This window comes from Vombatus ursinus, unplaced genomic scaffold, assembly GCF_900497805.2.
Source record: "Vombatus ursinus unplaced genomic scaffold, bare-nosed wombat genome assembly UNPS02009835.1, whole genome shotgun sequence".
Taxonomy (NCBI): Eukaryota; Metazoa; Chordata; class Mammalia; order Diprotodontia; family Vombatidae; genus Vombatus; species Vombatus ursinus.
This window is the reverse complement of record NW_020949613.1, coordinates 6,339,689-6,357,818: the sequence shown is the minus strand read 5'-3', so window position 1 is coordinate 6,357,818 and position 18,130 is coordinate 6,339,689. Positions and strand designations below refer to the sequence as shown.

The window sequence follows — 18,130 nt, the reverse complement described above, 5'->3', positions numbered from 1 at the left end:
TATACATGTACATATTTTCTTCCCTTATAGAGTGTAAGCTCCTTGAGAGCAGGAATGTTTCATTTTTGTGTTTGTTCTAACATTGTTTCTAGCACATAGGTGCTTTTAGAAATGCTTGTTAATTGATTACTGCTTCATTTAGAATTGTAAGTGCCCACCATATGGAGAGAATGGTATTAATGTTAGGGATGCAAAGATAAAAAAGTCTCTACTTTACAATCATATGTGGAATAAGACATGTACAAAAAGTAGAATGTAATATCAGCTAATAAAGGATAGAGGTGGAGTTCTGTATTGCAAGAAGGATACATCCCTTTCAATTTGGGGATCTGGGAAGGCTTAATGGAGGAGATAGCATCTAGGCTGGATCTCTAAGGAAGATAATTCTCTGTAGGTCAATGCAAAGAAAAAGCAGAACAAGAAAAAGAGAGGGTATATTAACTAAGATCATATACAGTAAGAGAAAAAATGACTGAGAATGTCTGGACAAAGAATACCAATAAAGACTTAGGAGTGACAGAACAATTCCCTTGATTCTTTATTATTGAAATTAAAGTTTAGTTGATAACTTCTTTCCTTGCTTGCTTGATATGGGACTCACTGCATACCCACCAAAATGGCTGTTCCAGAAGTTGTCTTCAAGCCCCAACATAACCACAATCCCTCTGTCTCTTAGCAAATGGTCTCATCTTCTACTTTACAGAAAAAATCTGCCTCACCTCCCCTTCTCTACATGACAAAATCTCTCCACATCATCTGTTCATTGTTACAGGAGTGGAGCTATTCAAAAGTGAAATGGTTCACCTCAGGATGTAGTAGTTTCCTTCTCACTAGAAATCTTCACAGAAGGACTTGAGGCTAGCAAAGACAGGTGATATTTGAGAGGAGATTCCTGTTCCTATACTCTTTGGACTAGATGGCCTTTTTGATTCATTCCGACTCTGAGATTCTGTGAACTATACTTGCAAAACTGTGAAGGGAAGAAAGTAAAGCAAGAGGAGAAGTGATGGATTGAAAGGTGAGAATAAAGAATAGGTTTAGGAATGAGGGAAATGGAAGGACAGGAGATAGTGATCATAGAGGAGGATTTTATAGTTCAAGATATGGTGGGACAGTTTGGGATGTTGGTGAGATTGTCGACCCTTTTGTAATCTGAGGTAGAGTGAAGATATAGACCATGTGAGTTGAAAAGGTTAATGAACTGGGAACCCAAAGAGTTAAAGAGATTATCAGGTTGTTTAGTGAAGCCCATTAATATGAGGGCAGGAGTGAGGGTGGAAAAGAAGACTGTGAAGTATGTACTGAAATACTTAAGAAAGGAGGAGAAACAACCTGGAAGAACCTATATTACAGCAACAAGGATCTGGGCCAAGTAGCTGAATAGAATGAGCCTGAAATGAGGAGAGACTGCTTAGTGATAAAAGCAGAGGGAGGATCTGAAAGGGGGCAGTAAGGAACAAGGAATATTCTTTTTTCTCTTCCTGGCCTTGGTTTAGTGTTGTAAGGTATGAAAGGAACAAATAACATTGTAGAGGGTGGCCAGGGAAGAATTGTGAGAGACAAAGACCTTGGTTGAAGAGAAATCTGTTAAGGATTTGTGGGGTTAGAGAGGAAATAGTTTCCAGAGGCTGAATGGAAGAGAGAGGGCAGAGGACAATAGGGACTGGGAATGAGGTGGGGTAGGATTGGATGAGGGTGCAAGGAGATAGGATCATAGATTTAGAGCTGGAAGGGACCTGAGAGATCATTTACTCCCACCTCTTCATTTTATAGGTAATGAAATTGAGACTCAGAGATGATTTATCAAAGGGTTACACAGATGTTAATTAGGAAAGCCCAGATTCAACCCAGGTCCTTTGACACCAAATTTAGTGTTCTTTTGAATAAAATCTCAGAAATTAAAATGTTCATAATATGTTCATTTGGTATGTATTCAATGTCATAAGTACAAAGCACAGTACTAGGCCCTGGGGATATAATGACCAAAAAAAAAATTTGTCCTTCCCCTCAGGGAGCTTACCTTGGGATGGGGGGAGGCACTAGGGAATAGAACCAAAGGGAAGTAATGCTGAGGATGTTCGTGCTAGAATAGAGCAAAGAGAATATTTTTGAGATATGTTGTGAAGGTAGGAAAAAAAAGGTAGAAATGACAGGAATCGACAAGTGATTGGTAATGTGAGCTGAGAGTGAGGAATGTAGAATGACATCTAGATTTTGAGCCTGGGTGACTGAGAGGATGGTGATACCCTCAGCAGCAATAGGGGAAGCTGGGAAAAGGGAGGTTTGAGGGGAAAGATAATGAGTTCAGTTTTCAACATGTTGAGTTTAAAATGTCTATAGGACATCCAGTTCAAGATGTCTAATAGTTGGAATTAGAAGATTAGAGTTTGGAATAGAGGTTAGGGCTAGGCAAGTAGATGTGAGAATCATCTGTATAGAGATAATAGTTGAAATCATGGGAGCTGATGAGATTACCAAGTAAAATATAGTAAAAAATAGAGTTGAAAGGGACTTGAACTAGGATAGTTCAGAATGAGTGGAGAAAAAGGGACAGATGTGGGAGTTGTTGAGTTAGAATTTAAGTTACTTGGCAATTTAATGTGTTAGGTTAGGTTCCATTTAAAGTGTAAGTACTCTGCTTCTGTTAGAAGTCTGTTAAGTCTTAAGTTTTCTGACCCAGTTGTTTGGCTTTTTTTTTTTTCGTGTTTCACAGGCTTGGAGCAGTGATATTTCAGTTCAATTCAACTGACATTTATTAAGCACCAACCATTTGCAAGGCACTGTACTAAGTGCTGGGGAGACAAAGACAAACAATGAAACAGTCCCTGTCCTCAAAGAGCCTTCATTCTACTAGGGGGATACAACGTATACACAAGTAAGTAAATGCAAAGTATGTATAAAATAGTCCAAAGTAATTTCAAGAGGAATAGAGTTTCTAACTTGGGGCGAGGAGTCAGAAAAAGCTTATGTAGAAAATGGCCCTTGAGCTGTGCTTTGAAAAAAGCTAAGGATTAAAGGAGGTTGCAGTAAAAAGCACACTGCAAGAATGGTGATCCCCATTTCAGTGGGAAAACTTCTAACATGCCAAAGTGATTTAGAGGTTGTAAATCTGAAGGATTATTATAAATATATGGAGTGTATTAAATGTAAAATTAAGTTGTTCTCTAGCATAATTTATGTGTTTAAAGAATATCTAAATTGAAACAATGAATTTTTAAATATCTATGATTATTATTGCAAAATATCTGTGCCTACAAGTCTTTAGGAATCCTTCTATTTCCATAAAATCAGACCTCACTAAAATTCTGCCAATATCTTACTGCTTCAGGGGTTCATGGTGGCTATTCCAGTAGAGTGAAAGTTCAGAACGCTGATAGCATCATAGATGTTGAGCTAGAAAGGATGGAAGTTACAGATCTTCTAGTCTCATCCTTTTATATTACAGAATGAAAATAAATACTGAGGTATAAAGAGTTAATGATTTACCAAGCTGGAAAAGATTGAAGGACAGGCTAGAAAGACTATATATCTTTTGTCTGAGGACCATCCTAGTTAAATTCCAAGAGGCTCCATGATCTTTTTGGCCCTACAGTGAAGAATTTTTCAGAAATAGCACCCCCACCCCCACCCTTACAGACCTGTTAAGTTGTAGAAGGATTATAATCTGTGTGGGTGAAGGGAATATTCATACCAGTGAAATTACTGATCCTCAATATGGTGAGCTGAGCTACTTGAGGTATCCATCCTGTGTTTCTGCTACTCAAAACTTGAACCACTTCATATATTCATCAACTTTATTGAGAATTTGCAACAGGCCTAATAGGTACTGTGGAGAATATTTCTTAAATACTTGACGTATTGGTGATTTTGTTTTTATATGAATTCCTTCTGCTTACACAAATCACACCCTTCCTGTAATTCAGTAAAATTGGGTTTTGAGGGGTTTTGTGGCTGAAAAATTGATTATGCTGTGGCTATTCTAGTGATCAGTTTCTCCATCTAGACTGTTCCAGGATGACCAGTATACAGTCTGTCATCTGGGTCTTTTTGAAACTTTTGCAGCTTGGTGTGAAGTATTCCAGGGTATGGGGTATTGAGAAGGAAATAGCACCTCTGGTATGAGGGCTTGCTGAGGACTTTTCAGGGCTGCTTATCCACCTTTGGTGTCCACCTAGCACTCATTTCTCACCTGTGGTTCCAAGAAGCCACACCCCAGTAAACTGTCTTGGAAGAGAGACTATGCTGGGTTGAGGGTAACTGACAGATCATAAACCACTTGGTGAATTAAGGGAGTGTCTACCCCAAGAGTGTGAAGACTTCCCCTGGTGGTATGGGTAGATGAGAACAGTTTGTTCCAAGGGCCATGAAGGTGGCTAAAGCAGGCAGTATGGAGCACTTAGAGCTTGGTCCGGCATTGAAGACACCAAGGTCAATTTACTTATTGCATCCCAGGCCTTTGCCAGTAGTCCTGACTTTTGTCTTGCCACAGGACCAAAGTGACTTAGGAAGAGAGAGTGATGCTGATGACTTTGTGAAGCTTAAATCCAGTTCATGCATGAGTCAAGACATCACCATGATGTCATTGGTCCCCTTCGAAAATGAAGGACAATCCACAAGAACAAGGCATGTCAGAACTTGACCTCTGAGAATTTAGTATTACTTTCATCCCAAAATTACACATTAAAGGAGGAGCTAGGCTGTTGACTTATCTATTAAGTCATGTACTGATTGCTATTTTATTCCAGTTGTTGTTGGGTTTTATAATGTTATGCAATCCCCTTTCTGTCTGTATCTCTATAGAATATATATTTTATATATTTATTTTCTGTATTTTCAAAACCATTTTATCTACCATTTCCTGTCCATGATCACCTTTCAGTTCTGTTAAACAAGCATTATTAAACACTATTTGACAGCGATGACATGCAAATTAGTGATTTTCATATTTTACTTTCCTATTGCCTACAGATAAAACTATAGCTTCCTTATCTTAAAAAAAATCTTTCACTTGATCCTGTCATGACTTCAAACTATCATCAAATACATGTGTCTCTTTTCCCATCCATAGCAGTCTCTTAGGAAAAAAAAGAAACTCCATTTCCTTCCTTCCCATTCACTTTTCATCCCTTTGCAATCTGGTTTATGACTTAACCATTTGGCTGCTCTAATAATACTGAATGACTCCTTACTTTCTAAATTAGATAGCCTTTTTTCATACCTTAACTTTCTTAACGTTTATGCATCCTTTTATACTCTTAATCACCCCATCCTCCAGTATACTCTTGCTTCCCTGGGTTTTTCTGATGCTACCTTCTCCGGGTTTTCCTCCTACCTGTCTGACTGCTCCTCAGCCATCTTTGCTGGCTCATCATCTGTGTCCTACACATGATACTTGGTTGTACTATAGGAAAATATCCTGGGTCTTCCTCACTAATAGAGAAGATATAAAGAGAGGTCTTGTCACCTGAGTTCACTTATCATTTCTTTGTAGATGATATGATGGTATTGGTAGATGAATCTACTGGTTCAGCCCTCTCTTCTCTGGGATTCATTTCTACATCATAAGCTGCTTGTTGGATATTTACATCTGGATATCTCCTAGTTTTATACTAGACTTGTACAAAATGGAGCCTGTTTTCTTTTCCCCCATTCCCACCCCTATTCTGAACTTCCATTTTATTTTAAGGGCACACCATTCTTCCAGTAATACAGGTTTGCAATCCTAAAGTCATCCTCAACTCTTTCTTCCTCGGCCCCTTGTAATCCACTCAGTGCCAGTCTTTTTGAGTCTGCTACATCTCTTCATCCATGCCCTCCTCTCTACACAAGCAGTAAAAACTTTAGTTCAGGCCTTCATGCCTCTCTCTTAGACTGTAACAGTCTCCAGACAGGCGTCTCCACCCCAGTATCTCCGCTGTCCAATCTTTTATCCACATAGCTACCAAAGCCAGAGTCCTAAAGCATAGGTTTAGCCTTATCATTTTCCTTAGAACCTCATTGCTTTTAGAATGAAACATAAACTTTTTTGGTATGTAAAACCTCTCACAGTCTTTAACATATTTTTCCAGTTTGATTTCATGTTACTCTACTTTGTGCATTTTATATTCTAGCCAAATTGGGCTACTTGGCATTCCCTGAACTTGGCGTTCTATCTCCCTGCCTTTGCACAGGCTATGCATGTGCACACCCATGACTGGAGTGTTCTTCCCTTCTCTCTCTTAGAATCCTTAGCTCCCTTGAAGGCTCAGCTGATCTTCCTACAAGAAATCCTTTACTTATCTCCTAATTATTAACACTCCCCTCCAAACCCATTTATTTTATATACTAATCTATTATGAGCTGTAGTTCCTAGAGGGCATGGAGTTCTGTGTATTATCTGAATCTTCATTTCAGTATGTTGAACGGAATCAGCACTTAATAAATACTTTCATGAGGTATTGTGAACTATGTTCTCTCTGTATTCTATTATCTGTCATCTACAAAAGTTGCCTCACTTATCATTTTAGGTTTTACACATATTATCCACATATATGGGGAGTGTGTGTGTGTATTCCTATATCCACACATTGATATGGTGGACTTTATGCCTTTTTAAAATCAAATTTTTTTTTAAATTTTTTTTTCTCCCTCCCATTTCCTCCCCCACTGGAAAAAAAAAAGAAAGGAAAAACAACACTCTCTTCAAAATGTGCATGGTTCTTTTTTTTTTTTTTTAAGGCAGTTGGGGTTAAGTGATTTGCCTAGGGTCACACAGCTGGTAAATGTCAAGTGTTTGGTCTGAGGCCGGATTTGAACTCAGGTCCTCCTGACTTCAGGGCCAGTGTTCTATCCACTGCGCCACCCAACTGCCCCCAAAATATGCATAGTTCTTACTAGCTGTGACCCTGGGCAAGTCTCTTAACCCTGATTGCCTCACCAAAAAGCAAAATAAAATAAAATAAAATATGCATAGTCAAGCAAAACAAATTCTTATATTGACCACGTCTAAAAATATGTGTCTCATTCTGCACATTTAGTCCATCACCTCTCTATGAGAAAGTTTATAACATGCTTCATCCAAAGTGCTCTGGAATTCTGGAATCACCGCATTAATCAAAGTTCGTAAGTGTTTCATAACTGTTTACTTTTTTTAAAACACAATTTTTAATAGTGTAAATTGTTTTCTTGGTTCTGCTCACTTCATTCCATATGAGTTCATACAAGTCTCCTGAGATTCTCTGAAACCATCTCCTTAATTATTTCTTGTGGCATAATAGTGTAGTAGTACATAAAGCCAGGATGCTATATAAATTCTTCTGTCCCCTTTCTGTGTATTTTATTTATTCTTTCTCTGTAGTTATGATAAAAACTATTCTCTTTTATGCATACTTGCATACTATTTTGAGCATATATGAGGCTTTGGGTGTCTATGGAAACATTTTAAAAGTTATTAATTTTTAAAATTATTATATGATGTGGGTAAAAATAATTAAATAGAGTTTTCTTGGTGACTATTACTGAAGTGGACTTCTGTTATATTAAATGCATTCATTCCCTCAAATAATTCCAGGACCTTAAGATGAAATATAATTTATTATATTGAATTAGTAAAGGGGGGCGGAAGTGCTTTGAATCCATTGTGGGAATTAGGGGGATGTCATCTGCTTTGTATCTCCATTCCTTTTAAGTTCTGGAATCATTTATTTTATTGAATGGTTTGATAAGTTGGTAAAGTTCTTCTAGTGGTGGTTACTTGAATATTTGATTAGGGAAGAGGGAATTAAAGAGTCACTTTAACTTTGTAGAAAGACAAACAAAACTGAAGCATTTAGATTGCTTCTTTTCTTTGCTCAGTTATGCAAATAGTACACAATCAGGTTATACAGAGTAATTATTACTTTCATGGCCTGGAACTGGAGAAAGCACTTGGAGTGGATTATTCTTTGTAGAAAATTCATTTCATTGAAACTAAACTAGCAGAGAAATATCATTAACAGCTAATCACCAGCAGATGGATATAATTTTATTTTACGGAACCTGTCTTGGTGTTAATATTCATTCTAATGGAATTTCAGCAGCGTTGATTTTAGGATTTTCAAAAATTACTCTCTTTTCCTGTTCTTGTTGTGTCTCAAAATGTGGCCTAAAAATTAGATTTCATAGAAAAACTGAGTAGGAGTAGGTTCTACCTTATGGTGTTGCATGATAAAGCCAAGTAATGTTTTTGTGTCAGTAAATGTTGATAAACAAGTTAGAATTATTTTCCTTTGTGGACTTTTTAGTAACTTTCTCTAACCTCATGATGAACATAATTTTTTTATTACAGATTTGAGAGAAAAAATCTAAGTGTCTGAAATTAGTGTTGATACAAAAATTTATCTTCAACTCAGAATGTTGGAAGAGGATGTGGAAGTGGCCATCAAGGTGGTGGTTGTTGGGAATGGAGCTGTTGGGAAATCAAGTATGATTCAACGATATTGCAAAGGCATTTTTACAAAAGACTACAAGAAAACAATTGGAGTTGATTTTTTGGAGAGACAAATCCAGTATGTATTTTTTTTTCCCCTATTGGTTTTGGTATGTTATCTAAGTCTGGGAGATCTATAGGGATATCCTTATGAAGAGGCAGTATGATGTGGGAACATCGAATTTGAAGTGGGAACATATCTAAGTTAGAACTTCTGGCCCTTAATAGCTGTGTGGTCATGGGCAAATAACAACCCCCTTGAGCCTGAATTTCTTTATCTGTAAAATGGAGATAATGTCTATGATACCTACCTTACTAGGTGGTTATAAAAATAAAATGAGATAATTTATGTTGGTGTTTTATAACTTTAAAGTGCTGAGTATATAGGTCAACTATTACTGTAACACTAATTTCACAAGCATCTTCAGGGGCAGGTTTCCTATGGCAGTGGTCTGAGTAATGGCACATAAGGCAGTTGTTGATGCTATACTATTTATTATCTGTATGCTCCTCTTTTCTATTCCTGTTACTTCTTTCTTTATTCTTTTTTTTCTCTTCCCTTTTTTCCCCTCTCTCACTTTCCTTTTCCTTTCTTTTTTTTCTTTTCCCCTACCAGCAGCACACTCACTGGTGACACTTGACTTACTTTAGTTAATTTTTGACTCTCAGAAAAATGAATTTATAACTGTATTAAGAAGTTTTATCTGCACCAACACAGGATGTCCTTTGGTTGGCAGAGAACACATTGATGTTAAAGATTTGGTAGCAGAAAACAGATTTGGAGAGGATTAAAGACTTGTTGGTAAGAGAATAGTTAATTTAATTGAGTCTTAGGAGGACAGGCTTGCTCACAATTAAGAATTGAATTTAAAGAGAAGATAAAATAGTACTTTTTGTTGATCCTGCCCAGTTTTGAGTAGGGCAGCAAAGAAAGGGGTGGAGATCCCATGTGAATAAAGGAAACTGTTTCCCTTCCTGGGTGTCCCCAAGGGTTTATAGCAACCAGCTGGTTATAGCTAATCATATAGAAATCCGGTCAACATTTAAATACCTGTTATGTATAAGGAACCATAGTAGGTAATAGATATAGATATAACAAGAAACAGTTCAAGTCTTCAGGGAGCATGCAATGAAATAGAGTGACAAAGTATATATTATAGTAACTTCTGTTCAAGGAGGGGTGTGATAAGTATACAAGAGAGATCTAAACAGAGTTCTGTGAGAAGTTCAAGAAGGGAAAAGTCACTTGTACTGGGATGATCAGAGAAACCTTAATGGGGAAGGACAGCACATTAATTGGGCCTTAAAGTAAGAAGAAAATATGAGTAGAGATGTGAAAGGAGTATTTTCAGCCTTACAGACGCAAAAGAATGCAGTGTGAAATCAGTGTGAACTGTTTTTCAGTTTAGCAGTTTTCAGTTAGTTCAGTTTTCTGGGAAGGTAGAGTGTGCAGAGTGAGGGGTGGAGCAAAATGATATAGAAAGCTAAGTCAGAGCCAGAGTGTGAGGAGTCTTGTATTTCAGACCATGGAGTTTGTACTTTATGCTATAGGCAGTGAAGCAGGAGAGTGACAAAGGAAATGTGTGGTACATGTATTGAAAGGCTTAGAAACTAGATGCAGAGGAATAATTCAGAGGCTGTTACAGTGGTTTAAGCAAACTGAAATGAGAACTTCAATTAAGATGGTAGCAGTGTGAAGTAGAAAACGGAGGAAGGATTTGAAAGAGGTAGTGCTCATACGGGTGGTAAGACACGGTGATTAGCTGCATACAGGAAGTAAAGGAAGAATTAAAGAGGGCTCTGAGGAAAATGAAAAATTCTTTGCTATGGTTATCTAGGAGGTAAGATAAGGGGGAAAGTTAAACGAAACAAAAGATACCAATAATTTTTTAAAAAGAATTCTGGAATTTCAAGCTTGGGTAATGGATAGGGTAGCAGTACCATGAACCCATATAAATAAGGTAGGAGGGTAAGGGCAAGCTTTGGGAGGGATGGGAGTAGGAAAGAAGATGAGTCTGTTCAAAGCAAGGGAAAAAGCAAAAATAAAGGCAAGAAAGGGAAAGATTCTTGTGAGAGCCTTAATGTTAAAGCAACACTGCCAAAACCTATCTAAAAAGGTAGTTCATTTATTATATATTTATTTACTATATATTTTCTTCTTTTACTCATTCCTTTTTATGAAATGAATGATTAATTGGAAACAAAAGATACATATTTGCTAACACAAAGTTAGTATTAAAAGTGCTAAAAAAACTTGAAATTTAACCTTGACAAGTCTAATTTTACTTTCTAAAGTTGGCTGATATTCAGTAAAAACAAGTAATATTTTTAAGAACTTCAGTTTTTAAAAAATCAAAATACTGAAATGTCATTGAATTTTTCCACTTACAATTTGAATTAGCATGTCTTTTTTTTTTTTTTCCAGAGTTAATGATGAAGATGTCAGACTAATGTTATGGGATACAGCCGGTCAAGAAGAGTTTGATGCAATAACAAAGGCTTACTACCGAGGTAAATTTTGATTTTTTTCTTCTTTTGTCTTGTTCTTATAGATAAATAAGAAAATTAAGTTTTGTTGCCTAATATTTTCTCTTTAGGAATAGTTATAATATCAAAATATTTTAGAAACCCAAGGTCATAATGTTCTTTATACCTAAGTAAGTGACTAGTAGTACCTTATTTTATAGTAAAAATCACATGGGGACAGCTTGGCACAGTGGATAGAGCACTTGCCTTGGAGTCAGGAGGACCTGAGTTCAAATCCGGCCTCAAGACACATAATACTTACTAGCTGAGTGACTCTGGGCAAGTCACTTAACCCCAATTACCTCACCAAAAAAAAAAAAAATCATATGGACGTAGTGAAGTTATTTTATCTAAATTTTGTAAATCATAGAAAAGCTGTGAATTTTTCTTCTAGAAATCAGAACAAAATTTACTTGTCTTGTCCTACAGTGTTGGTTCTTACTTAGTAAAAGTAATAGCTAATTATAAAGATTTGGGATCCTTTATAAGACCTAGTCTAGTCCTTATCAAAGGGAGTCTTCTTTGGGCAAGAAGTTTCTGTACTGTCCCTACCAATAAGTACTTAGGGAGTGCCTACTGTTTATTCAACATTATCCTAACCATTGTGGAAAATATAATAAAAGTATAACATGTTCCCTTTCTAGTTGAAAAGATAAGCCTGGTATTCTTGAAATAGCTGCAGAAAAAAAAGAGACAGACTATAACTAAGTATTAAATTAGATAATATGGACTATAAATAATAAATTCATAGGAGAAGAAGGTAAATGAGGGTAGAAAGAGCAATACCTCCAAGATTAGAACTTCAAAATAAAGTCAGGAGCTAGTAATAAAGAAGCTGAGATGAATAATGATTTCCTGTAAAATACCTCTTTTATTGTTAGAATTTTAAAATGTTATTTGCTAAGATTAGTATGACTCAACAGTGACTATAATGTGTTTCTAATAACATAGTACTAAATAAATTTGTTTAGCACATATTCAGTATCGTATTATGCAGCCTATTAACACTAAGTAAGTTCTTCAGTCGATCTGTGATCTCGTCTAATCTGTTTGGATACTCCCTTCCTTCAGCTTTTCAGATTTCAACCCATAATTGTTCTGTTATCCCACACAGCTCTTGTTCATGTCCTGCCAGCAAGCTAGAGGCAGACTTCTTCATCTTTTCATAATGTATGGGTACCAGTGTACCATCAAATTGTCTTAATCTGTTATATGACTAGCTATATGACTGAACCACCTCCTTTTCTGGGCATACTATTTCTTGGTGGTGCAGACTTAAAGAATCTCAGAGTTTGAAGGCTAACTGGCCATCAAGTCTAAAACATCTACAAAAGAAACCCTTGCTGTAACATACCTGATGTGTTCATTTAGTCTCTGCTTGAAGACCCCAAGGAATGGGAACCTGCCACCTCTTTATGGCTTGCTCCATTGATTTTTTTTCTCTATATCTTGTTCCTGTGTAATAGAGGTATTCTTTATTTCTGTAACTACTCAATCCATTTCATCTCAGTGATCAGTTTTGTTGGTTTATAATTGGGCAAAATTATTTTGAATAATTTCCTTTATTTCCTCTTTATTTGTTGTGAATTTTTTTTTTCATTTTTGATTTTGGCAATTTCATTTTCCTCTACTTTTCTGATCATATTAACTAATATTTTGTATTTTGTTAGTTTTTTAGCTCTTAGGTATTTTTTTGCCAATTCAGTTGAGGTTTTTCTTTGTTGTTTTAATTTTATCTCTACTTTGATTTCACAGTTTCTTTTTTTGTGTTTGGTTGGGCTTTTTGATTTGTTGCCTTTTTTTAGTTCTATGTCCAATTTAATGAACTATATTTTCTTTCTTTAATGAAGGTATTTAGAGATAACATTTTCCCCTAAGGACTGCTTCGGCTACATGCTGAATGTTTTGGTATATTGTCTCATCATTGTAATTTTCTTTGATGATGAAATCATCTATTGTTTCTCATTTGTTCTTTGACCCACTTTGAAGATGGTATTTAGTCTCCATTTAAATTTGAATAATTTTTTCAAGTACTCTTTATCGATTGTACTTTTTATTACATTGTGGTCATTAATGGGTATGTTTAATATTTCTCTTTTTTCACTTTTATTTATGAGGTTTTTATGCTATAATGCATGGTCAGTTTTTGTAAATATGCCATGCCCACCTGAGAAATATACATATATATACACATATATATATATATACACTCCTTTTAATTCCCATTCAACAATTACCAGAGATCCATCTGATCTAACTTTAATAAAATTCTCTTTATGTCCTTAATTTTTTTTGTTATTTATCTTTTTGTTAGATTTATATAGTTCTGAAAAGGGTATATTGACGTCCCCAACTATAGTTTTGCAGTCTTTTTCCCCCTGTCATTCAATTATCTTTTTCTTTAAGTATTCAGATGCCTTGCTATTTGGTACATATAAAGTATTGATCCTGTTTCATTATTCATGGTGGCTTTAAGTATAATGTAGTTTCCTGGCTTATCTTTTAGCACATGTCTGTTTTTTACTATTGCCTTGCTACTTTGCTTTTTAGAATTCACCTGAGGTAAAATTCTGCCCAAGTCCTTCATTTTAATTATTTGATTTTTTTAGTATTTCAAGTATGTTTCTTATAAACACTTTGTTGTTGGATTCTTCTTTCTTATTCATCCTGCTTCCTTCATCTGTTTTTTAAGTGAGTTCATCCCATTCACATTCATGGTTACATTGTTAATTGTGTTTTCCATTCTATCATATTCTCTTCCACTTTTTACTTTCTTCACTCTCCTCTTTGCAAAGAGGATAGTAAAAGACTTATCCTATTCCTCTATTCTTGTTCTCATCATCTTATCTGGACTTCAAATATTGGTTCTTATACTTTTTCTACTGTCTTAATTTCTCTTTTATGATGATCCACCCTCCAGAGTTGAAGTTTGGAAGCTTGTGACTACTCCTTCTCTAATGAGCTCTCTTTCTTAAACCTCTTGTCTACTCTTCACTTGTTTTTCTACACCAAATTCTCCTTTGCTTAGCTAGATAAGAATGGAGGTTCATTGGTTTCCCACTCCTCCATGTTTATACTTTTCTCAAGCACCCCAGTTATGAGATATAAGTTCTCTCTTCTTCATTTCTTCCTTACTGGATTCTTTTTTCTTTCCTTTTTCTTTTCTCTCTTAAAACCAATAAGAACAAACAAAACTAATCCCCAGATCCTGTGTTTTTCTTTCTTCCTTGTGGCCTCTAAAGACAGAGCCATTCCAAAAGGTTACCTATCTTTTCTCTCTAATAGAATCTAAGTACTTTTTCATCATTTAATCATCTCCTCTTGCCCAAATGTATTTACCTTTTGAAGTTTCTCTTACAGTTTTTTTTCCCGTTTCTTCTTCTATCCAGCCTCAGTTTTTGGATTGGGACTTTGTCCTAGAGCCATGCTTTACCCCCTTCTCATACTCTTGGATGGGGCAGGTAGGTTCTGGTTAGCCTATCCCTTCTCACGGCTGGATATTTCTGTAGTTCTGAATGTTTTCACTTTTACTTGGCTCCATCCTCTACTTCATTGCCTGCCTTCTGCCTCTCTTTTCCATTGACCCAGTGCAAGTCCAGTCTCTGTCTACTTCTTGCACAATACACAATCAAGAATTTACTTTATCCCTTGCTTTGGCCTTATCAGTCTTAATCTGAGGTTAGAGATTGTGATGATCTTGGATCTCTTGGAAGGCTTCGTCTCATATATCTTATTGTTAAACTGACCTTGCCTCCTGCTGTTACTCTTAAGTGCTTTGAGACATGGCTGCCCTGACAGTCCAGTGCTAAAGTCCTATATGTTGGGCTGGCTTCAGACCTCTCTTTATAGGTCCCTGTTAAGAGCTCCAGATGGCTTCAGACTCTTTTATACCAGAACTTGCACTGGCTTCTGATTCCCACATTATTATCCTTCTCTTTTTCTCTTTTTCTTTTTTTTTGTCTTTTTTTAAGCTGGGCAGTGGGGTTAAGTGACTTGCCCAGGGTCACATAGCTAGTAAGTATTATGTGTCTGAGGCTGGATTTTTTTTTTAATAACAGTAATTTTCTTTTTTTTTTTTTTGTTTTTTGTTTTTTGTTTTTTTAGTGAGGCAATCGGGGTTAAGTGACTTGCCCAAGGTCACACAGCTAGTACATGTCAAGTGTTTGGTCTGAGGCCAGATTTGAACTCAAGTCCTCCTGACTTCAGGGGCAGTGCTCTATCCACTGCGCCACCTAGCTGCTATTATCCTTCTCTAAGTGCCTTCAAGCTTCTAATTATCTATGTATGAAGTCATGGACTGAATGGTGCAGTTCCTGCTGTTTCCCTTATTCCATCTGGTGTTTGTTTAGTTAGTGCCCTTTTAGATCTGTGCTGGCATGTGTGTGAGAGTTGGAGTCTTCTAGGAGCTTTCATGTTACAGTCTTAAAAGGAGGTCCCCTACCTTATTGAATTGCATCTTATGGGTTCAGCCCAACTCATTAGTCTGTCAAAATCCTTTTGGATCCTGAGTATCATCAGTTTGTTAGCTTTGTGATATCTTGAAATTATCTGAGCTTGCTATCTGTGTCTTTATTCAAGTCATGGAAGAGTATATTAAACAGCACAGGGCCAACCATAGATATCTGAGAGACCTCCTACCTTTTAACCATTAACAATTTCTCTTTGAGTCTTGCCATCTAATCCTCTCAGAATCCATCTCTACTCCATACATCTCCATTTGCCCACAATAATAGTATGATGTGCTTAGCAAAAGCTTGGTTAACATCTTGGCAAACTTTATTCACTTCATTCTCATCTACTAGTTTACTAATCTTGTCAAAAAAGAAAATTAGTTTAGGCTGGTATGGTGTATTCTTGATGAAGTTGTGCTGGCTCTTTATAATCACTATTTCTCTTTCTAAATGTTTGCCAACCATCTTTTCTTTAATAATCGTTCATTGCGGGACAGACGGGTCCTTCCTACTCAAGAGTGTCTAGCTTCTTCCTCTTTAGGTAGAGTGTCAAACTTTTTTGTAAGCTCTATATAGCTGTTCTTTTCTATATAACACTCTTGTATGCTGTCTCCTCTACTCATTCTCAGATCCCCTTCTTTGCTATATTAAAGCTTCGTTTCTCTTTACTTTAGAAACCCTTCATTCTCTCTGACAACCTAAAGGTATGGAGAGGCTTTCTGAGTCCCTGCATATTCTCCAGGAAGATCATCCTACACATGGAACACAAATAACAGTCACTTGACTATGACAGAAATATAAATATTGCACATTTGATTCAAGGCACTGCACAATCTTCCCTCTTCTCCATGGTGATTGAGATTTTCAGCCTTTTTTTTTAAAACAACTTGTGGGTATTTATACTTCAACCTTAAGTACCTGGTTAAAACTATTATAGCTAATTAGTACCTCCCCCAACTTGACAGGCCCACTTACTTTCTTTTACCTAGTCTAGATAACAATTCCACATCTACCTCCCTTTCAGCCTGTTATCTTTCACCAGTGTCCCACCCACCAATCCACTATTATCCGTTTTATCCTTTTAATTTTCTTTTTCTTATTTACTCTGCTTTTCCAAATATCTTCTCCTCCGTCTTGAATCTACCTCTTCCGGTTGTATTCCCTAGTCTATTTTGATTTGCCTTAATTCTCTTCCTCTTCTTCTCCCATAATCTCCTACAGAAGCTGGAAATAGAATCAAAATTGGAAAAAAAAATATGTAGCCTTTATTAATACTTATATTGCCAAATTCTAATTGATATATGTCTGTATACCCTTACTATTTTTCTTACTATTTTCTTACCATTATGTTTTTATTTGCCTTCAATTTTGGTTCCTTTGAGTTTTTTCTGTTCTGTGATTTGTAGCCCTATAGTATCTCTGTAAGGGTAGCTAAAAGGCACAGTGGATAGAGCACTGGCCTTGGAATCAGGAAGACTCTTGTTCATGAGTTCAAATTCAGCCTTAGACACTTATTAACTGTGTGACCCTGGACAAGTCACTTAACCCTGTTTACCTAAGTTTCCTCAATCTATAAAATGAGCTGGAGAAGGAATGGCAAACCACTCCAGTATCTTTGCCCGGAAACCCCCCAGAAAAACAGTCATGAGGAGTGGGACACAACTGAAAAACAAAAAGTATCTTTGTAAGAGTGTTTAGAGGGGCAGCTAGGTGGCGCAGTGGATAGAGCACCAGCCCTGGAGTCAGGAGGACCTGAGTTCAAATGCAGCCTCAGACACATAACACTCACTAGCTGTGTGACCCTGGGCAAGTCACTTAACCCCATTGCCTGGGAAAAAAGAATATTTATACAAAAAAGATAGGTTTCAGTTTCATGGAGAAACTTGGTGTCACTGAAAGTGATGCATAATGTTCTAAATGCTATCTAGCCTATTAACTTCAATTCTGGCCTCAGCTTAGTATTCATCTACATTGTATATGGAAAAAACAAGCTGTTCATATCTAGCTCATATCAAAGCTTGAACAAAAGTCATTCTTCATTAGCTTCCTTTTTCTGTGTGGATCATTAGGCTCAATTCTTTTGAGTTATTATAAATCTTATTTAGGAGTCTTTATAATGTTCTGGAACTTGATGTAGTCAATACAATATCATCTATAAACAGGAACATCTGCAAGGATGCTCCACCATCTTTAGGAAATCCCTTTTCCATTTGTACTTTGTGGTCTGGTATAGAATATCATTTGTGGAAGTCAGCCTTTTCAGGAATAATCTATTCTCAGAAGTGAATGTGATATAAAAACAAAAGACATCAATAAAACAAGTAACAGTTGTTAAGAAAAATAATCTATCATTGATGAAGAAAATAGTTTTTTATAAAAATGTTGATATCAAATTTACCATTTTCTCAGTTCATATGGAAGGGAAAAAAGATTGTATAAAAATCATTTTAGAGCATCACATCTCTTGTTTTCATTTTTACTTTATTCTAGAAAGAAACTATTGGTCTGCTATGATTTTCTTTTCACAAAGTATTGTACATTATTCTCTATCATCTTATACTTTTCCAAGTTACAGCAAATTAATTGTTTTAGGTAGATGATAGAACCTTAAAGCTGTAAGGGACCTTAGTAATTATGAAAGCCAAACTTCTTCATTTTGCTGATGAGAAAAAGAAGGTGGAGGTTAAGTGACTTACGCAGTAGTGTA

General features: G+C 36.2%; 1 protein-coding gene across 3 annotated transcripts in view; it reads left to right on the top strand.

Moving 5' to 3' along the window:
- Window positions 1-2,765: 2,765 nt before the first annotated feature.
- The window catches only part of RAB23 (RAB23, member RAS oncogene family), a 30,282-nt gene continuing 14,917 nt past the window's right edge, over window positions 2,766-18,130 (top strand). For 2 of the 3 annotated variants that reach the window (XM_027852969.1, XM_027852967.1), the window contains exons 1-3: window positions 2,766-2,875; window positions 8,306-8,525; window positions 10,872-10,957. In XM_027852969.1, coding sequence (XP_027708770.1) covers window positions 8,371-8,525; window positions 10,872-10,957 — 241 coding nt within the window. In that variant the 5' untranslated portion in view covers window positions 2,766-2,875; window positions 8,306-8,370. Of the gene's footprint in view, window positions 2,876-7,016; window positions 7,102-8,305; window positions 8,526-10,871; window positions 10,958-18,130 lie in introns of all 3 variants that reach the window. The other variant, XM_027852968.1, reaches the window with a different exon arrangement.